General features: G+C 42.9%; 1 protein-coding gene across 1 annotated transcript in view; it reads left to right on the forward strand.

Moving 5' to 3' along the window:
- The first annotated feature begins 248 nt into the window (after positions 1 to 248).
- Positions 249 to 23,180, forward strand: part of chsy1 (chondroitin sulfate synthase 1) — a 108,397-nt gene continuing 85,465 nt past the window's right edge. Inside the window, exons 1-2 of the mRNA XM_060941093.1 lie at positions 249 to 998; positions 7,508 to 8,003. Of these exons, the coding sequence (XP_060797076.1) occupies positions 673 to 998; positions 7,508 to 8,003 (822 nt within the window). The 5' untranslated portion in view covers positions 249 to 672. The remainder of the gene's footprint in view (positions 999 to 7,507; positions 8,004 to 23,180) is intronic.

The raw sequence follows: 23,180 nt of genomic DNA on the forward strand, positions 1-23,180 counted from the left end.
TCAAGCACCACTGTATTTAGAGAAAAAAAAAAGCATTTATTTTTTTACACGTCCATTCCAAACAAATGCTCAGATGTCACTTCAGTTCTCTTCACACAGATGCAGCAACTGCAGCCAAACATTTGATGGAGTTCACACTGTTCCTACTAAACCCCCAAAGCTAAAGCAATAATCAGAAGGGCTTGCTCGCTCGCAGTCCGGTCGGTGGGCGGCGCTGTGTTCGTTTCTGCGCCCGACCCCTCTCCGAGCCCACACCGCAGAAGAAGAGGTAAAAGCAGACGCAGAAGAAGAAGCAGCCGCGTCGCTGCAAAGCGCTCAGCTCTTCAGTCGCTCGCACAATGGCGAGATAGTCAGTCAGTCAGGAGGAATGGGAACGCTGCTCGTTGTCTGGACTCCGTAAATCTGTTGCATGAGAGCTGGGATTTGTTGTAGCTCGACCGGGGAGCGCTGGGTGAAGCGGCGGAGGGCGCAGTGCGGCGGGAATGTGGCGGAAAGCTGTGCGCTTTAGTGGCAGGAGACGCTTTGCTACCATGAGAGCGCGCGAGCCGGGTTTCCAGCGGGCGGCTTGTGTTTAAAACCGGCCTACAGTCTCTCACGCGCACACGCGCGCGCGCGCTTACCCGAGGAGAAGCGGGAGATCGTGTGGCTTTTTTTTGTTTGTTTTTTGGTGGAATGGCAACCAGAAGTCGGAGAGCATGGTTCAGTGTGCTTTTGGGATTGGTGATGGGCTTCACTCTGGCTTCCAGGCTCATCTTACCCCGCGCCACGGAGCTGAAGAAAGCCGGGCAGAGGCGCAGTGCGAGCGGCGGGGGAGGCTGCGGCATCAGCGGCCCGCTGAGGAAGGAGCACGGCGGGGGGGTGCGGTGGCCGGCGCAGGGGAGCGGCATGCTGCTGCCGGCGCCAACAGAGAAAGCCGTCCAGAGTAGCCATAATTTCCTCTTCGTGGGTGTTATGACCGCACAGAAATACCTGAACAACCGCGCAGTGGCGGCTTATAGGTGAGTGGGGTGTGTGTGTGTGTGTGTGAGAGAGAGAGAGAGAGAGAGCAAGCGCGCACACAGCAATCAAACTGAGTAGGAATCCTGAAAGAGCACCCTATATACACACACAGCCATCAAACTGAGTGTGAAAATCCTGAAAGAGCACCCTACACACACACAGCCATCAAACTGAGTAGAAATCCTGAAAGAGCGCCCTACACACACCACAGAGCCATCAAACTGAGTGTGAAATTCTTGAAAGAGCACCCCCCCCACACACACACCACAGAGCCATCAAACTGAGTAGAAATCCTGAAAGAGCACCCTACACACACACCACAGAGCCATCAAACTGAGTGTGAAAATCCTGAGAGCCCCCCCCCCCCCCCACACACACACACACAGCCATCAAACCGAGTGTGAAAATCCTGAAAGAGCACCCTACACACACACAGCCATCAAACCGAGTGTGAAAATCCTGAAAGAGCACCCTACACACACACAGCCATCAAACCGAGTGTGAAAATCCTGAAAGAGCACCCTACACACACAGCCATCAAACCGAGTGTGAAAATCCTGAAAGAGCACCCTACACACGCACCAGAGTCATCAAACTGAGTGTGAAAATCCTGAAAGAGCACCCTACACACGCACCAGAGCCATCAAACTGAGTGTGAAAATCCTGAAAGAGCACCCTACACACACAGCCATCAAACCGAGTGTGAAAATCCTGAAAGAGCACCCTACACACGCACCAGAGTCATCAAACTGAGTGTGAAAATCCTGAAAGAGCACCCTACACACGCACCAGAGCCATCAAACTGAGTGTGAAAATCCTGAAAGAGCACCCTACACACGCACCAGAGCCATCAAACTGAGTGTGAAAATCCTGAAAGAGCACCCTACACACACACAGCCATCAAACCGAGTGTGAAAATCCTGAAAGAGCACCCTACACACACACAGCCATCAAACTGAGTGTGAAAATCCTGAAAGAGCACCCTACACACGCACCAGAGCCATCAAACTGAGTGTGAAAATCCTGAAAGAGCACCCTACACACGCACCAGAGCCATCAAACTGAGTGTGAAAATCCTGAAAGAGCACCCTACACACGCACCAGAGCCATCAAACTGAGTGTGAAAATCCTGAAAGAGCACCCTACACACGCACCAGAGCCATCAAACTGAGTGTGAAAATCCTGAAAGAGCACCCTAAACACGCACCAGAGCCATCAAACTGAGTGTGAAAATCCTGAAAGAGCACCCTACACACGCACCAGAGCCATCAAACTGAGTGTGAAAATCCTGAAAGAGCACCCTACACACGCACAGCCATCAAACTGAGTGTGAAAATCCTGAAAGAGCACCCTACACACGCACCAGAGCCATCAAACTGAGTGTGAAAATCCTGAAAGAGCACCCTACACACGCACCAGAGCCATCAAACTGAGTGTGAAAATCCTGAAAGAGCACCCTACACACGCACCAGAGCCATCAAACTGAGTGTGAAAATCCTGAAAGAGCACCCTACACACGCACAGCCATCAAACTGAGTGTGAAAATCCTGAAAGAGCACCCTACACACACCACAGAGCCATCAAACTGAGTAGAAATCCTGAAAGAGCACCCTACACACACCACAGAGCCATCAAACTGAGTAGAAATCCTGAAAGAGCACCCTACACACAGACCACACAGCCATCAAACTGAGTAGAAATCCTGAAAGAGCACCCTACACACCACAGAGCCATCAAACAGTGAAAATCTTGAAAGAGCACCAGTCTCCTACAGAGCCATCAAACTGAGTATGAAAATCCTGAAAGAGCACCCTGTGCACACAGCCATCACAGTGTGAAAATCCTGAAAGGGCACACAGCCATCACACTGAGTGTGAAAATCCTGAAAGAGCACCACACACAAGGGGGTGTTAGATGTATGCAGCTGTTATTCTCCACACAAACAAGAGACTCCCACCATGGGAGGAAAAATAAAAGAACTCAGCTGACGGGCTCCATCAGGTGTTTATCATATTCACCATGGACATGTGGTGATCATATGCCTTCAGTAACTACTACCTTGTGTAGCTCTGGAGTGTAATGTATCCATCAGGCTTCAGTGTTGTTGCGTCTGGCTCATTTGAGCTATTCGTTCATTCATTCATCTTCAGTATATGCTTAATCCTGCTTATCGCCCAGGAACACTGGGAGTGAGGTGGGAATACACACTGGATGGGAAACCATTACAGGGCACTACACGTGTGTGTGTGTGCGCGCAATTCAGAGTTTCCTTTCTGACTTCTGGGAGGTGGGAAGAAAGCGGAGGAACCTCTCTCTCTCTCTCTCTCTCTCTCTCTCTCGCTCTCTCTCACACACACAGAGAAACTCTAGACAGTAACCTGAACTCAGGATCTATGAGGCAGCAACACTATACACCGTATCACTGTGCATGTGGTTGCTTTAATACTTCTAGTTCAATTAATTTTCATTATACATTTATAGGATAACAAATGACACCTGGCGTAGGCTTCCAGGCAGATTATTATTATTATTATTATTATTATATTTTTTATTTATTTTTAAACTGGAAGCTCTTCTGTAGGAGTGAATTTTCGTATGTATGGTAATTTAGCTGGGCTGGTCAGGGCTGGACTGGAAATGAAAACGAACCCTGGAATTTGCTTTAAAGTGGGTCCTGCTATATTTATCTACAATGACGCATGAAGGGGCATCAATTAGTATTATGCCAAAGGGCTACATTAGGACGACGTATACAATATCACAGAAATACACGTGTGTGTGTGTGTGTGTGTTTTGAAAATGTAAAACAATAGTACAAAAATGGATGACCAATAATGCTGCACAAATCTAATCTATTTTAATCAAGCACTGTAATTTGCTGGGCTGTGCCACCATGTATGTACCTACGTTTTCAGTGCTGCTCTCGGCAGCGTTACAACCACCTCACTAACAGCTTATTTGGAATTGAGTTCATTTAATTTATTTTTGAAAACGCTGTAACTGCCAGCAAAGCGTTTCGTTTCTTTTATCCTGTGTTCTCTGCACCACCTTTCCACTGCCTCTCCTCAATTGTGTAGTCTACATGCATCCACAGAAGCAAAATTTAGCAGACTGACTGACTAGTTCACATGTAGTACTGAGTAGAAGTGTCATGGAGAGGCCCACCAGGAAAATTTCTGGACTTCACCAGGGTTCAAAAGGGGGGGGGGGGGGGGATACTCCGTATAACTTTGTAGAGTTCAAAGATGAACAAGAAATGTAATTTTGCTACCTTAATTTGATAAAATGGTCCCTAGCATTCTATACTTTCTCTCAGATCATTGTCTTGGTCAGTCAAAAGCTAGTAATATGTTTAAGCTTCAAAATGTTAGGCTGAGAATGCAGTGTGTGTGTGTGCTAAAGATAAAAATTAAACATTGGCTTGAGAAGAAAACGTTCTTCAGACGCTGATTTTTTTTTTTTTGCCTCCACATGCAGTCATGGAACGCTTTAGGCCTGTATTCAGATGCAAAATTAGAGTCTTGGGTTCGTTGGCCTAATTTTCTAAACTAGATTGGATTTTTTTTTTCTCCACCCGTGTTAAGATTGACCTGAAAGATAACTTAAACCTTCCTTTAAAAAAAAAAAAAGTATCATGTCCCATTCTTGGTCTTCATTTCCGACTGTTAAGGTGGAAACTCTTCACTTCCTTTGAGTTCTTCATGAGGCTCAAATGGAGATTGGTGCAGAGAAAATTGCCCAGGGAAACACTGACATGAGGAAACTGTTATTGAGGGTACTTGTAGTTACTTTTTTTTTTTTTTAAATTTCTTGATAGAAAAGTGGGTTTCATGGTGGACATGATTCATATTGAACACTATTTTTGTCACTCCATTTGAGACACACCCGGGCTTCACGTGGGAAAAATTAACACAGCAGCACAACCTTTGTTCCTCATGGGAAAGTTTACCACAGTAGAGGGGGGGAAAAATATGCCAACTTGACCAGATTGGGCTGTGTACGACAGGAACAAAGCTTTAGTTCTCCGGTTACAATCTCTTTTATTGTATAATCTTGTTCTAACGTGACTTTAGAGAATAGTCGGTCAGGATTATGTTCTAGTGACAGGATGTTTTGGGTTCGTACTCTGAGACTGCTAGAGAGCCCAGAGCAAGACTCTTGTCTTGTCCCTCAAATGCTCTAATACATGCCTGATACGTGGGTCTAGTTCTGTGACCCTTATTGTAGCTTACGTTATCATATTACACTTAAGGTTCTTGCATACGTCCTGTAACAATTTACTTAACCAGTGGTTCTTCTTGATCGTCTAATCTATGGTTATGGTGTATGATCAGATGGTTACCGTATCGTTGACTTTTTAACCTGTGGTTTAAATGTTTGTTTTCCTGATGATTCCTCCCCCCATACGCCAGTGGTTTGTATTACTTTTGTGTCCAGCTGTGACTCCCTGGCAATGTTTTGATTTCGCAACCCTCTCCATCTGGATTCCCCTTAGAACTGCACTGAATCCCTGTCTGTGTACTTCACGGCTGTTGTAAACTACATCTGCTGCCACTCGTAGCTTGTTTGGAACTTTGTCATACGTGATGCCTATCAAACATGCTGACGAACATGGTCATGGTGACCAGAACTAAACAAAATCCCTCCTTTTTTGGCTGTAGTTGGATTTTAAACACACTTCCTCTTTCCTCACATCCTGTCTGTGTCAACATAAGTATTGGTGTAAGAGATTTACAACCCAGATTCCAAAAAAGTTGGGACAAAGTACAAATTGTAAATAAAAACGGAATGCAATGATGTGGAAGTTTCAAAATTCCATATTTTATTCAGAATAGAACATACATGACATATCAAATGTTTAAACTGAGAAAATGTATCATTTAAAGAGAAAAATTAGGTGATTTTTAAATTTCATGACAACACCACATCTCAAAAAAGTTGGGACAAGGCCATGTTTCCCACTGTGAGACATCCCCTTTTCTCTTTACAACAGTCTGTAAATGTTTGGGGACTGAGGAGACAAGTTGCTCAAGTTTAGGGATAGGAATGTTAACCCATTCTTGTCTAATGTAGGATTCTAGTTGCTCAACTGTCTTAGGTCTTTTTTGTCGTATCTTCCGTTTTATGATGCGCCAAATGTTTTCTGTGGGTGAAAGATCCGGACCGCAGGCTGGCCAGTTCAGTACCCGGACCCTTCTTCTACGCAGCCATGATGCTGTAATTGATGCAGTATGTGGTTTGGCATTGTCGTGTTGGCAAATGCAAGGTCTTCCCTGAAAGAGACGTCGTCTGGATGGGAGCATATGTTGCTCTAGAACCTGGATATACCTTTCAGCATTGATGGTGTCTTTCCAGATGTGTAAGCTGCCCATGCCACACGCACTAATGCAACCCCATACCATCAGAGATGCAGGCTTCTGAACTGAGCGCTGATAACAACTTGGGTCGTCCTTCTCCTCTTTAGTCCGAATGACACGGCGTCCCTGATTTCCATAAAGAACTTCAAATTTTGATTCTCCTGACCACAGAACAGTTTTCCACTTTGCCACAGTCCATTTTAAATGAGCCTTGGCCCAGAGAAGACGTCTGCGCTTCTGGATCGTGTTTAGATACGGCTTCTTCTTTGAACTATAGAGTTTTAGCTGGCAACGGCGGATGGCACGGCGAATTGTGTTCACAGATAATGTTCTCTGGAAATATTCCTGAGCCCATTTTGTGATTTCCAATACAGAAGCATGCCTGTATGTGATGCAGTGCCGTCTAAGGGCCCGAAGATCACGAGCACCCAGTATGGTTTTCCGGCCTTGACCCTTACGCACAGAGATTCTTCCAGATTCTCTGAATCTTTTGATGATATTATGCACTGTAGATGATATGTTCAAACTCTTTGCAATTTTACACTGTCGAACTCCTTTCTGATATTGCTCCACTATTTGTCGGCGCAGAATTAGGGGGATTGGTGATCCTCTTCCCATCTTTACTTCTGAGAGCCGCTGCCACTCCAAGATGCTCTTTTTATACCCAGTCATGTTAATGACCTATTGCCAATTGACCTAATGAGTTGCAATTTGGTCCTCCAGCTGTTCCTTTTTTGTACCTTTAACTTTTCCAACCTCTTATTGCCCCGTCCCAACTTTTTTGAGATGTGTTGCTGTCATGAAATTTCAAATGAGCTAGCATTTGGCATGAAATTTCAAAATGTCTCACTTTCGACATTTTGATATGTTGTCTATGTTCTATTGTGAATACAATATCAGTTTGAGATTTGTAAATTATTGCATTCTGTTTTTATTTACAATTTGTACTTTGTCCCAACTTTTTTGGAATCGGGGTTGTATATGGAAGTCTTGTACAGAAAGAACAATTATGGAATTTGATCTGTGTTTCTTTGCATTTTTCTGCATATTTGCAAGGATGTCCAAAGAGATTTCAGAATAAACATTACTTTTAATTTTCACCATCATCTTGTGAACTGTAACTCATCTCATCGCCTGTGTGTGTTGTGCAGGACCTGGGCTCAGACCATTCCAGGCAAAGTGGAGTTCTTCTCTAGCGAGGGTTCAGACACGTCCATCCCCATCCCTATTGTGGCCCTGAAAAACGTGGACGACTCTTACCCTCCCCAGAAGAAATCCTTCATGATGCTCAAGTACATGCACGACCACTACCTGGACCGGTTCGAGTGGTTCATGCGTGCTGACGATGACGTCTACATCAAGAGTGAACGCCTGGAAAGCTTCCTGCGAAGTCTGAACAGCAGCGAGCTTATTTTCCTGGGCCAGACAGGGATGGGCGCTCGTGATGAGCTGGGCAAGCTGGCACTGGAGCCTGGCGAGAACTTCTGCATGGGAGGCCCGGGCGTGATCATGAGCCGCGAGGTGCTGCGAAGGATGGTGCCGCACATCCGCCAGTGCCTACAGGAGATGTACACCACGCATGAGGACGTGGAGGTGGGACGCTGCGTGCGCCGATTTGCCGGGGTGCAGTGCGTCTGGTCTTATGAGGTGAGTGATTTGGGTGGGGCTGATCATTTAATAGGGATGCAACCGAATACAAACACAGGGCCAATGATTTTCCGCAATGGCGGAAAACGGACGGAAATTACGGAATTTTTATAGTGAACGGAATTTTTGACTGCCAAACAGTTTTTGGAAATGCTTTTTAGTGTATCTGTGCTTGTATTCATTTTTTTTCAACGTTGCTTGCGTGTCAAAGTATAACTGCCGCAGAAGGCTTCTGCGTAACTGCCGCTAACGCCCAAGCAGACGTGCCTTTCCGGTCAAGGCAGCTTTGGTGATTGTGATTGGCTTGTGGCACACCTAGCCAGCCAGTGAGCTGCTCGTTTTCAGGTTCGCTCCCCGCGTCGCAACCAGAATGGCGACCGCAAAAAAGAAACTGATGCATCCTATCAGTAGAGTTACGGCTTCTGAGCGTGCGAAGCAATTTCCAGATGACTTCTACGCTGACAATGACATCTTATTTTGTAAGTTTTGTGACCACAGCATTGATTTTCGTCAGGGTTGACGTGTGCAAGGACCACCTGAAATCCAAAAAACGCGCGTTTCATAAACATCTAAATGACAGATTCAGTCTCATGGAGACCAACACTAAACAACTTATGATGCTCTGTCATAATGGTGATATCGAGCAGTGTTTCTAGGTACTCTGAAAGCGCTCAATGATTGATCTGCAAGGACTATTCAGGACTGTCGTTACAATGAGTTAAACTGTTCTAGTCTGTTTGAGAGTGTGTTCTGTGTTTTCGTTGGGAAACATTGTTTCATGAGTTTGTGGTGTACTAAAAAAAGATGGCTACAGAGTAATATTTTTAAACAGTCAGTTATGAGTATTGTTGGTGTCAGTTGTGAATTATGGTTATTACAGGCTCAGTAAGTATTACTGAATATTAATTTCAGTACTGTCAATATTATATTGAGATTATATATGCTATTACTTTTTTTGAGATGGATTTAGTTAACTGTGATCCTAGTTTCTTGATTTTGCTATCAGTATTAAAGTATTTTGAGTTGTCTCAATCTGTGATCTCACTTTAATTTTTTAATTAATGCAATTTATCAGCCTACTGTCAGTGTAATTGTGTGTATACACATAGATAGATAGATAGATAGATAGATAGATAGATAGATAGATAGATAGATAGATATGCAGTACTTTGAAACCCGAGTAAAACTGTCAGCCAGAATTACTAAATCGGAGCCAAACAGAACACTTTTGAACTGAAATTGTGAAACGGAATTTTTCATTGTCCGAAATGGAAAAAGCCAGATTTTGAAACGGAAAATCATTGGCTCTACAACCATATTCTTCAGGATGGTAATGTTTTTTCTAAATGAATACAGGAGTATGAATGCGAGGAGCACTACTATAGTGCTGGCATTTCTACACCCCCCCCCCCCCCCCCCCCCAGCGTTTTTCCTAAGGGAACAGTTTTCATTTAAAAAAAAAACCTCGAACCTCTGAAATACATTCTGCAGTTCTGGTTTGGGCCATGCCAATTCCAATTTAAATTCAGGTGCAGGTGAGAATATTTGGAGCACTAAGCAGAATATCGATGGAGTGGAATTGAGTTCTAACCCAAACGAGGACCAAGTTTTCAGATGGTTGAGTATTTGACTTGGTTGAAAAAGGTGAAATGAGATGGCTTTTCAGTCATCTGGGTGGTTTCCGGTTTCCATGATGATGTAGTTGCATTATTACTACTAAAATAGCACCGAGAAAATCCTGCTGAATGAAAGACCATAGATGTCCATAGAAGTCGCATGTCAATTGCAGTCTGTTCAGCTGCTTGGAATTTTTTTTGTGTGCCAATTTCAGCAATCAGTCCTTTGTGTAATGTGCAGAAACCTTCAGGAAACTGAAGTTCATAGTGCAGTGATTAAATGGGGAAAGCATTGCTGCCATCTGAAATCCTACTGTAGTGCACATTGTTCTAAAATCTTTGCATTTTAATATGCAACCTCTCAACTGCGAAATTATAGGGTGCAACTTGGCACAAAGGACCCCCCCCCCCCAAAAAAAAAAAAAACCTAATTTTTCCCTGTACGTCATTAACCAGTGCAGCTCCTTTATAAGGCACTGCTTTATATCTTTGTTTAGGTCTAAATTGTGTGCATTCTTCTCTCAGAATGAGGTAGTCTGCATAACAATCAAAGCTTTGTTCACAACTGGTTCATTCACAGCTGCAGGGGATTGCGGATTCAGAATAGTTTCATTTCTGCGTAAAATAGCTATTTATACGTCCTATTTCCGAAGCAACTTTTTTTGACTGAGGCACTCGGACCAAACATAAATGCATTCTGCCTTGGGGGAGAAGCAAATTTGCTGAAAGGTAAATGGATGCTAAGTAAGATAAATACGAAGTTATGGTAAATAAAAAGTTGCTTCCAGTAGAAGTCAGTTTTATCTAGGTGAACTTTAACCCAGTGACTTTATAAACCTTGGAAGTGGTGGCCTGTGGATGGTCCACGGACATCGAGGGGCTGCTAATTAAGTCGTGCTCACTTTTTGCTTTGCGAATTTCCTCACATCGGTCATGATGGCAGAAGTCTAAACCAGCCTGCTTGAGAACTTTCCACTGAGCTACTGTGTTCCTCGTCTAAATTTGGTTCACTCCAGTAAAGATGTTATGATGTGACTGCCAGTTGAAGCCATGGCTTTGTTCGAACCAGTGTGACGATGGGTGTTGGGTGGATTGGCTGAGGTTGCCTGAGGCTGATGTTTATTGGTAGCACGGAGTCACCACTCCCCAGTAGATAAGTGCTTGAGAGCAACTGTTATGTATAGAAAACTAATTATTACTCCAGGAGTGAGGACTGTTTTAGAAGCATGCATATGATGCTGAGGGAGGCTTTTTGCTTAACTAAAATAAGGGGCAGTTACATAAAACTCTGCATAAACGCCTAACATGAACGAATGAGGACAAGTTACCTGTAGTCTTTGCTTTTTGTAGTGGTGCTTCACATTATTGCGGTTTTCTAGTGTCATTCGCTCTGAACGGATGATGCCATGGTCTTGAATTTGACCTGGAGAGGAGGAAAATGCAGTTCTTCAAATATTCTGTTTTCGTAATCAGCCATGTTGAGCTGACATGGCTTGTTGGAAGGGGGAGGGGGAAAAGTTGAACGGAATCGGTCAAAGAAAGGGTAGATAAATTGAAATCTGTTAATCTGTTTCTAACACCTCTAGCCCTGTAGCTAGTGTCTGGTCTGATCTGCTACACAACAAACAAACAAACCTGGTTCGATCTGCTGAAATACTTTGCTGGGTTTGCGTCCTGACCACAGACTGCCAATTGATAGCCCTCTGACCATAAAACAGTACTGCATACCAGACTCCCCAGCTTCCTGAATGCTTTGCTGTGAGCATTGACTAGCTGAGTGTTTGCTTCATGGAGTGACTCTTGTGCGTTTGCGTACCAGTAAAGAACTGAAGAAGCAGCTGTTGAAGTGTATTGATATGCGCCTCGCATACTGCCGAGCTTTTGTCTTTTGGCTGGCTCCTCTCTCCGCCTCCCTCTACAGCGCCTTCAGATAAACATTTGGGGCTGTGTGAAATAAGATGTACTTTCAAATTCTCCAGCAGCCATGATTGCATATTTGCTTCCTATCCCATTCCTCGCTAAGTCTTCCTGAAGCGTTTAGTCTACTAAACCCATCCATCTCGGCAAAATTACCTCTTTTCCGTTCTCGCCGGTTTGATAAGGCGTGTACACGGTCTTTGACTGACTGTAAATATGACTGTGGTGATCTTAAATAGGCAAAATGAAATTAAGGTTGGAAGGATATCAGAAGCCTCTGAATAAATGACAGGCAGCATTTGGCAGGTGGAACGTGCCTGGAGAGGAGGCTGTGCTTCTAAATGCCTTCCCCCTGTGCCTGGGACCAGTGGGGGCTTTAATGTGCATTTGATGTGTGCTTTAATTGCAGTCGAGCAGGTCTGGTTAGAGACAGCACAGCTGGGCAACCTGCTATTAACGTCAGAGCATTTTGCCTGCAGTCCTTTATAGACACGGCCAAGACCTACTGCATCGCAAGTTTCAACAAGTCCTAAGAGACTTACCCTTGTAAAGTGACCTCAAAGATCAAGGAGTTTGCCGTTCAAAATGGTGGCTTGCGACTCTGTTAAATAAAGATGCTTTCCTCTGAAGATGCTGAAAGTATGAGCAAGTTTTATGTCTCTGCTGGTTCTGCTAGGTGTATAGGATGTATAAAAATTTGCATTTTGATATTTAAGGGCTTCCTAAACCCAAGTTTGCGTCTCAGGCTGGGATTACCTTCTGTGACGAGGTCTAAAACGGCTCGCTGCTCTCTGAGGCAGTGCTATGATGTACACAGAGGCGGTGTTGGCCTTGGCTGGTGTAGTCGCCCCCGTTAGTGTGAACTAACCTTTCATCACCTGGCCATTTGTTCAACCCAGCAGGCCTGAGTTCTCCCACAATGCCATGGACCTCGTCGGTCTGTTCCGTTGACTCTGTTCTCCACCAGCTATCTCCAGGCTATAGCATGACTTCTTTGCTGCTTTTCATGTTTGTGTGCATTATTGATTTACCTAACAAACTATAAAAGCTGATGTGTAAGGATCATGTACAGAAAATAAACTCTGACTGTGTGATGGACTCCTCAATCGCCCTGAAGGGGTTTATTTCATAATGGTGGCCGGCTTGCTGTATATTGTTCCGCTTGTTACACGGTTGCTTGCTAAAGAAATCAATTTGATGCAAATTGTTTTATTGACTTTTAAAAATGTGTTGCTTCCACTAATGATGTGATCCGTAGCAGGGGTCGGTTATGCAGAAATAAGACGGGTCGATTGCAGCATTCTACAATCAGAAAGGAGTATTCAGAAATGCCGCGGATATAGGGCTGGGCAAAACGATTACTTTTTTAAACGATTAATCTAGCGATTTATTTTATTGATGCATTGATTAATCTAACGATTAATTTTTCAATTCGATTAATGATTATTTTCCCATTACTTCACTTGTATAGCCATTTATACATGTTGATTTACATGTCTGAATGAGAACACAAATTCCTTAACATTGCAATGTATGTTTATTGCTCTTAAACTCAAAATTCCAAAATAAAATTTAAGTAAGAATATACAAGTGCAAAATTATGTATTCTGTGTCTGAGGTAGCATTTAATATAAAATAGAGGTCACCCAGAATACTTTCTTAGAGCAATTGGAAGAATACAGTAACTAATGTAAACTTGAGGGCTTTAAGCTAATACTGTACAGTAAGTGTTTTTCCAACAAAAAAAAATAAAAACAAAAATAGCAGCAGTGGGAGCCAGCAGCTCGTCATGGTGTCCTTTCTGAACCAACAGAATTTATGTTGAAAACGTAGGTCTAGCTTACAGAAAATGGTGCTTCTTAATTATTTATTCAGATGAAAATAACTTGTAGTCCACTTGCATGTGACGTCACAGCCGATCCAGATTGTAAACAGACGCCATCTTGTCGGTCAAATGCCATGTTTCCACCATCGCAATTTACCGACACTGACTTTCGTTGTTTTTCGCCCAAATCTGCAAATATTACCGTGCCACAATGCCGGAGAGTTGTATGGCATATAAATGCCACAACAGGAGAGGTCAGAAATCGGGAAGAAAGTTTCATAGGCTGCCACGGGACCCTGACAGGCGTGCAAAATGGATTGCTGCGATCAGGTATACCATATATACAGTAATAGTGATAGACTACTGATACTTGATCTAACTGATAATATAAAATATTCAACCATAATCGGCTGGTCAGTGCTATACTAGATACTACTGATATGTCTAGTATCCGTACTAGTACTCAATACTTAAGTGACTTACCCGTCCAATGAGGATTGTTATTTTCTTGTTTACAAGATGCCACATCTGAGGGGGGCTGACAAATCCTGAATTTCTGTAAAGATAACTGTCCAGAGATTTATAAGCACGCAGTGCTTCACCACTGAACAGCGAGGGAAAGTTAATGAGGTAATTATACACGTCTGGGTATTCCACCTCTGGCAGTTCCATATCCACTGACACGGTCGTGAAAACTACGTCCGGTAATCGATAAGGGTCACTAATCTGTAGGTCATTTATTTTAGACATACATCTAGTTATCTGTTCATTAGAAAAATGAGCCGTGTAGTCTGTCGGTTGAAATTGATCCATTTTGTATACGAGTGCAACAATATTCAGCTGTGTTGTTGACCGACAAGATGGCGGCTGTTTACATTCCAGCCGGGATTCGGTCACGTGACTGCAAGAGCTCCATAATAATACACTCTGCCACTCACCTTTATTCTTAAACTCAAAATTCCAAAATACAATTCAAGTAAGAGTCTACAAGTGCAAAATAATGCATTCTGATGTCTAACATTTCAATAAAAAATAAAAAGGTCACCCAGAATACTTTCTTAGAGAAATTGAAAGAATCGCCTACAGTAACTAATGTAAATTTGGGGGCTTTAGGCTAATACAGAAAGTGTTTTTCCAGCTTGCAGTTGCAGCTGGCAGCCCATCATTTCCTCAACCAACAGAGTTTAACACACAGGCCTAGCGTACTGAAAAAAGTGCATCTTCATTCACATGCAAATAACAACTTGCACTCTGCCACTTTTCTTTCACCTTAAGAATACCACGTGTGTCATTCAAGACTTTTGAAACTCTGAAGAGCCACTCGCATCACTACTACTCTCCGGTGCCGCCATCTTTGTTTTGGGTCCGACGCGTCGGCACGCAGATTTTGCGTCGACGTCATTGATGACGTCAATACATTGCCCCAGCTCTACCGCATAACCGTGATAGAGGTCGGCGAAACAGGCTTTTGAAAGACGTTCCTTTTCAGAGTTTATACGGAAGAAAATACAACATAGGCTTGTATCTTTTTGGTTTTAAATGTTAAATCATTCATCAATGTCCCTTCAGTTTCAAAAAGACTATGTAGTGATTCAGTATTCAAGATTGTCAATGTACAAGTACAGCGAGGTGTCCTACGGAGCAAGCTTGTAGATACCTAATTATTTGTAAATAAAAGGGTGATGGTAAAATAAAGCTAGGCACAAATCTATGCCAAGAAAACTAAACAATGTGTCTATAAATATACATGTACAGGAGATGAATAAAGTGACATTCGAAGGGTAAATCTTGCACAAAGTTTTTGCACTGGGGGGAGTTAGAATAAATACTACTTCCAGTGAAGGTGGAAAAATAAAGAGCGGGCAGATCCTAATTGTTTTTTTTTTTTTTTGCTATATACGGGGTGTTTTAAAATAAAAAATATAGAAATGCTGTTCACTGGAAAAGAAGGCATTTTGTGTCGAACAAGTTGAAAATGTGTGAAATCGTTCATGGAATTATTTTTTTTGTTGTTGAATTTCTCATTCAGATTTTGAGGAATAAATCTTATATTCCTCAACATTTAAAGTGCATATTCTGGACCAATTTCATTTTTTTAATATGAAAGTATGTCCCTTTACACACTCATCCAGAAGGGTAATTTTGCACAAGGCCATCTGTCTACAGCAGAAAAAATTAAATAAAACGCATCTGGAAAAATCCCAAGGGAGTCTGGAGCCAGATTCGTGACGTTACCTGCGGAAGCGCCAGCAGGCTGCGAGAGCTTTGCACGGTTTCAATGCACAGCCTGTGTAGACCAAGCGCTCCCATTTCTCTTTGTCCGGTCTTTTGGGAAACAATGAGTACTAATCCCATCAAGATTGGTGTTGCTACACCCTCCTACGATACATCTGTGATCCATTTTAATAATTACATGATGATAACTTTTGAAGAAATTTGCAGAAAACCACCAGGTCGTTTTCTCATAAACAAACCAGCGCTGACGTAGGATTCAGAGGGAGGCGTCCCGCACGCAATGTCACGAAAATCAATGTTTCCCTGGAAATCCAAATGCCAAGTTTTTTCAGAGGCGGACCAATTCGCCTCAAATGGCTTGATTTCAACTGAATTTTTCTGGTATTGCACAAGGTAAAAAAAAAATTGCACAAAATGTGACCGATATCTGACCAAAGTTTAATATAAAACAGGAGAATTACATTGATCTTGCCTCTGAATTTACCCGTGATACGCACTTTTAAGCCTGTTCAGTTTCATTTGCCTAGACTGTGTAGTTTCTGGGATATTTATATCTCAAATAGCATCAAATTTTTTTTTAAACACCCTGTACTTCAGCTTTTGATAAACAAATAACAGCTCCACACCTCACATTTATGTATCACGTTTTGCCAGGAGTGAAGTCTGTTCTTTTAATTTGGAGAAAGATCAGAAAGTCAATTAAAACATGCTGCCGGTTTCTTTTGGTACCCACGGTATTTGTGTTGAACATCTATAAAAAACAAACATTTACCTATTATTTTGTGGTAAACGGACATCAGTATGTTATAACCATTGCTGACAGTCATAACTTCATCTTACCATCAGTAGCCTTTTGTGTAGCTCCAGTGCAGCCAATGAACACTGTCGTCATTTTCTTAGGCCATCCTTAAAAAAAAAAAAAATCCGTTTCCTGTCCACCGGGTGAGCAAAAAAAATTTCAGTCGGGAAGGAGGTATTTTTTTATTTTTTTTTTTAATGGATGGATAAGAAATCGCAATGCTGTTTGCTTTTTCTTTCAGTACTTTTTTTTTTTTTTTTATTGCAAAAGCAGACACATTTAATAAAATGACAGTTTAATCAACTGAAACTTGTACAAAAACTTTAAGTTAGCATTTTAAATGCTGACTGCAACATTTGCAAAACTTTTTACAAAGGTACTTAAAATGTCCGACACGGACTTTTTGTAGTTCTAAATCGACCGTTAGGCCTAGTTCGGATGAAATTACACTATTAAATAAATCATTCAGTGATGATTTTTTCTGAATCTTTACTATTTTGTTCGTTAGAATACCATTTTTGCGATTTTACACTTAAGCAAATGTTTGAAAACTCTAGATCTCCTTCCTTCATGGTGGCTGCCATTTTTTTTGTGCCGCACGGCACATGCACAGAGCTGATTCAGTTCAGAGTGCGCGCGCACTCGGCAGAGGCAGTAGTGTGTCGGGGCCGTCGGAGGGGACAGAAGCAGAGATAACGCTTATTTTGTCTCTGGTAAACCAGTCTTCTCTTGTTCAATTACGTGCTGGCATCAAAAGACACCGTTGGTTGTAAATGAAACCAAACTGAGTGGTTGGAGTGTATTTTCATACACAAATGGAGAAATGTTCGCTGAGTGTTTAATTGTGTAGCCGCCACTGCAGACCGTTGTCGTTGTTAATTCATAGCATGCTCAGCTGCGTGAATGTGGCATGCACCGAAAATAAGAGATTTACAAGCCAGGATTGCCTCATGATGCAATACGTAAGAAAAGAAAATATTTACTGCCATTTTACTTTGTATTTGAGTAAAGTGAATAAATAAATGGTCTGTGGAAAATACATTTAATCCTGGGAACTGCGTGCACAGGAGTTTGTGTTTTACTCCCCCCCCCGGCTACTTATTTGTCATGGCTGGCTAGTATGAGCCTTAGTGGAAAGCCCTGGGAATGCGTAAATGTCAAGTTCGATTTTAGATTTACGAACCCGAAAAATGTCGAAAAACCGGCGTTTAAAAAAAAAAAAAATTTTGAACCACACAAACGGCACTCACCCGGCCGGTGGACCGGAAACAGAACATTTTTTAATAATGGCCTTATTATATTCATCTTTGCAGTGTTTTTGGCTCAATAATGAATTTCATTGACTGACTAGGACTGGCAGTTTGGAGGTGGGAAGAGACAACTAAAAAGCCAACTCATGCAATGTTGCACACCGTGTAGATACTGCAGCGTCAAGTCTTTCACGTTCGATGTGTTTATGCTCAATATGTTGATTTGTATAGTGCTCCAAACTAGTGCAACAATATGAACAAAATCTATAACTTAGTTTTGTGATGCTCTGAATGCAGTATTGTGACGATTGAGTCGTGTTGTGGTGACTTTAAAGTGTGAAGTAGTCGAGCCGCCCTCAGACTTCTATAACGTCCTCATTTTGCACCTCGCATGCTGGGTTTCGTTGTCATGGCACCTGCTGTATGACTTCAGAGGGCTTATTCACGGTGGCTGAGGGAGGATTTTTGTTGTTGAAGGCCTGCAATTCATCATTCATCTCACAGCCGTTCCTCCCCACCCCCCACGTAAACGCTTCCACTAAATGATTCGAAAGCTCACGAAAAAAAAAGCCGGCCGTGTAACGCATGCAAGCTCGTTATTTTGTAGTTATAATAGCAGGCAACGTCTCGCCTGCTCATCTGTCTTTTGTCTTGACTCGATTTATTAATTCTCTTATTCTCTCAGCAATTGGAAACTGTTTGCGAAACCTGTAAAATATTAAGTACACACATTTGATGGTTGCAGAACAGAAGTGCTGTCATGCATAATACTTTCTTTGCACACTCACTTCACTGAGTTACTTTGTGAGGTTAAATTGCACACCCACATTGTTTACATGTCAGCCTGAGCGTCCCCCCCCTTCTGTTCAAGTAACCTAGGCTACTTGAGACCATAAGATGCTTTTTTGGCCCTTTTCCACTACCCTTTTTCAGCTCGCTTCAGCTCACTTCAGCCCGACACGGCTCGCGTTTCGACTACCAAAGAACAGCACGACTCGGCTCGCTTCAGCCCTGCTTAGCCCCTAAAACTCGCACGGTTTTGGAGTGGGGCTGAAGCGAGCCAAAGTGAGCCGAGTGAGGCTGGGGGCGTGAGGAGACACTCCCCTGTGCACTGATTGGTGAGGAGGAGTGTCCTCACATGCCCACACATGCCCCGCGAGCACACTGGGATCTGTAAACACCGTAAACCCGGAAGAAGAATAATTACGAATTACGAGAATTTCTGAAGCCTTATGCGCCTCGCCTCATCTATACGCTCTTGCCAGTATCTGTTGGCGTTGTCGGTGACAACAAGCCACAGCACCAAGACCAGCAACACTAACGACTCCATGTCCTCCATGTTTATTGTTTACTATCCGGGTCGTGAGACTACCGCTTAAAAGGTCACTGATGTCACTGTTTGCGCCGCCTAACGACATCACCTGACGTCCACCCACTTTCGCTAACTCCACCCAATGTGTCCACCCACTTCCAGCCAGCACGGTTCAGCGCGGTTGTAGTCGAAATGCAACTCCAACAGCCCCACTCAGCCCAACTCAGCACGGCTCAGCCCGACTCAGCCGCGTTTGTAGTGGAAAAGCGGCATTTGTCTAGGCTAGAAATGATCTCCTACCCATGGAACACGAGTGTCCCACCAAATGCTTTCAACTAGCACAATTTTACATTTACAGAACAAACACTTCTGTGATGGGTTAACATTTTTGTATTGTTACCTCGTATATCTCATCACCAACATGTTAAAAGCTTCAGTTATTTTCATGTGTGCAATGACTTTGCATGAAATAAACCAAACAATTTTTAGTTTCCTTTTGACTCGGGTACAGAACTACGTAACTGGTTAAAACAATTTAATTCCACATTTATAAAAAAATAATAAACCTGCGGTATGTGTAGAACAGCACCCAACTCCCTCTATAGTACACTGTGTGAAGAGTTGGAGTTCTGTAGCCTCGTCCAGAAGCATATTGGATAATTGTAAAATCCCACAATGCACTGCAATCGGTTTGTTCAGACCTATAGAGATCGGAAAGTACACAGCCGCCATTTGTCGGTAAAAAACACAGCTGAATATTGCTGCACTTATGTACAAAATGGATCGATTTCAACCGACGGACTACACGGCTCATTTTTCTAATGAACAGATAACTAGATATATGTCTAAAATAAACGACTTACGGATTAGTGACCCTTATGGCTTACCGGACGTAGTTTTCACGACTGTCAGTGGATATGGAACTGCCAGAGGTGGAATACCCAGATGTGTATAATTACCTCATTAACTTTCCCTCGCTGTTCAGTGGTGAAGCACTGCGTGCTTATAAATCTCTGGACAGTTATCTTTACAGAAATTCAGGATTTGTCAGCCCCCCTCAGATGTGGCATCTTGTAAACAAGAAAATAACAATCCTCATTGGACGGGTAAGTCACTTAAGTATTGAGTACTAGTACTGATACTAGATATATCAGTAGTATCTAGTATAGCACTGACCAGCCGATAATAGAATAAGGTAATTCCAGCTGTAATTCCAAATCGTCCGTCTTGTTTACCATGGATCTGGCGTTGGAGAGGTAGAGGCTTGGCAGTGGAGATTTGAGTGGCTGTTTTCTGAGCTTAGTCAACAGGCCGGCTCTGCAGCCTCGCCTTTTCTTCCTCTCCTGACGCCGCCTCCTTCGCCTGCCAGACCCGATAACAATCCACAGAGACCCCGCTGGTCTCGCTATCTCATCCGGAATGTTGTGCATGCGATAGAAATCGCTACAAACCGTCATTTTCTGCTGGAAACCAATGTCCAGTAAGTCCATACGGTTGTAGTGGATATTGAAGTCCGATACAGACGAACAACACGCAAAAATACACACAAACATATAAAAAACGTGCACAGGTAGGGAGAGCTTGTAGCCGCAGCCGTTGTAGTAGAATTGTATATAGTAGGGTTTTCCAGAAGAAAAGGTAGAACCAGAATGAAGTAGAAGGTGGAAATATGGTGTATGACTGACAAGATGGCGTCTGTTTACAATCTGGATCGGCTGTGACGTCACATGCAAGATCTCTATAGCGCAGTATGTACTGTGTTGGGTACAGAATACCCATGATGCCCTCTGATGTTTGCAGCCCAGAGTTCTCTTAAAGGAGATGCGCAGAACCATGGCCTCACTTTTTGTTTATAAATGCCTTGAGACCTCAAGAATGGCACAGGAATGGTTTTAAGCATTAACAATAAATCTAATGGTAATTTTTATAATTAAAGTGATTTCATATAGGTAGCGGTCTGAGTGAATGACCTTGACATCTGTGACATCACTGCAGGAAGGCTATCGGTCTCCTTGCCATTTCCGCTATACTAAAGCACAGAGCTGACTGCAAGTTCAAGCTTCAATTTTGAGCTAATTTATTGCCATGCCACATAGATGTGTTGCTGGCTGGTGCAGCAACATGACAGAAGGTGGATTTCTGTTGCATTCATGACCCAAGAATGTTCAGACTGCAAAGATTTGGATGCATTTTGTGAAGTTCATGGGCACATTGGGCGCCTACAAAGTGATGTCTCCTCTGCTCTGCACGTTTTACTGAAGACTCGTACGAGACCTCTGATCTGTTGAGGAGTGTTGGCTATCAGCCTGTATTGAAAGAGGGTGCAGTACCAACAATTAAAGAAAACTACAAGGAAAGTAAGTTCAGTTGCACCAGTTCTCCCGGAGTGTGAGCTGAGGGTTGTTGGTAAAACCTGGGATGGGACGTGACTCATCGCTTGGGCAGTGACCTACCCACGGTTATTGCTAAAATCGGTGATGTTGCATCCCAGGTTTTCGTAATTGCCTGAGCCGAGCAGTAATAGCGGAGTACTCCGTATGGAGAAAATGGAGAATGAGTGGAGCAGCCGTCTGATTTCTCCACTGGATATGCTTGCCTCAGCAGCAATATCTTGCCCTTACGTGGAAGAAGCGAATGAACAGAGAACTGAACGAACAACTAAAAGTCAGATTGTTTCAAAACGATCGGCCTTCAAGAAGTGAGAACACAGACGGGTAAACTGCGATTCTTGTTTGGATACAAAACAACACATTTACCTGCATTTAGATTAATACATGTAACGTGTTTAAGTTACCGGTATAAGATTTAATTTGCTTCAGAATGTGTCTCTTGGTTCATCTGATTTATTTAATTAGCCTTTTACATTTTATCAGTGAAAAATGCACGCATGTTTGCATAAGTTATAACACCCATCCTGTTTTGATGAGTCAACCCACAATCAATGAAGTCAAATCAGTCTTGGTTGAGCAAGTCGGTAACGGTATTTCTTACTTTCACCATAAATGTTTATGACTTTGTCAGAGGCCTCGGCTTTAAAACTGGTAACCGCTGTGACATCACGCACTCAGGGCTGGCTGGCTCAGCACAGCAGCCCGAATGCCAACTTTGCAGTCAATTTATTTAAACTAGTCTTTTTTTTTTTTTCTGAGCAATATTGGTTCATTACTGTTCTATAATAAAATGAAGATGTATTCATTTTGGTGGGCAGGGTTACAATGGTGTGTTGCTCTGAACTCTAAGCGGATGGGCTGGTTGATGAAACAAACGTTGCTAAATTGTAAGGAGAACATAAGGCTGACCACAAAGGAGCCTCCACAGTGTCTCTTATAGACTGTGGAGGATGCGTGCTGTTCAGTTTACCATTTATTCCAAAATAAAGCTGTCATTATATTGTCTGGGTTTGCAGCTTTTTTGGGAGTGCAAATCGTTGCATTGCTGCTTACCTAGTCCACCTCTTCACCATGAAGGCATGGACAGCGTAGATATTTTAGTGTCCACAACAACCGTTAATTATCTCGTTTAAATATAAAGAGCGATACGGGACACTGATACTCGTTTGTTTCAAGGGACTACATGACACGCAACGTTTATTTGTGCCTTGATGCTGCCAGTGTTGCATGAGAATAAAAGTCTCTTCATCTGTTGCGTCCTCCAAGAAACGCAAAGGCAACGTTCCAGCATTAAGATCTAGCTGATCTTGAATAAGCACCCTGTTGCGGAAATTGTCGAATCGCAGCCACATGCTGATGCAGCAGAAGTGAAACCACAAAGGTTTTCTTGTGTGCACACGCTCCTATGCATCCTGTCAGCAGAAACACTGCTGTCCTTTTGCGTCCTTCATAAAGTTTGCAGATCGGTTGCTTCCCCCCCCCCAATACGTATGCATATACAAGAAGTGATTCTCCCATGTGCATATCGGGAAAGTGTCTTTCTTGCTTCAGAGCAAAACCTGCAGTTGTATCGCTGCTGTAGTCTTGTACTTCACTGGTCTTTTCACAGACTGTTCTATAAAGATCTGTCTGGGATGGCTTTGTGTGATGATGAGCTGGAAAACCAGGCTGGTCATGCCAAAAATGGAAATGTGTAGTCGTCTGTTGAAGAATGCCTGCCTGGATTCCTGTGTTTTGAACAAGTAATTGAAGGATTTCTTGTTGTGACCCAGTGACATTTTTGTTTCTACAGCATCGCTCGGTGTGTTTTACAAGGTTTTGTTTCGGCCTTCT

The sequence above is a fragment of the Neoarius graeffei genome, chromosome 15 (genome assembly GCF_027579695.1).
Source record: "Neoarius graeffei isolate fNeoGra1 chromosome 15, fNeoGra1.pri, whole genome shotgun sequence".
In the NCBI taxonomy this organism is placed as follows: domain Eukaryota; kingdom Metazoa; phylum Chordata; class Actinopteri; order Siluriformes; family Ariidae; genus Neoarius; species Neoarius graeffei.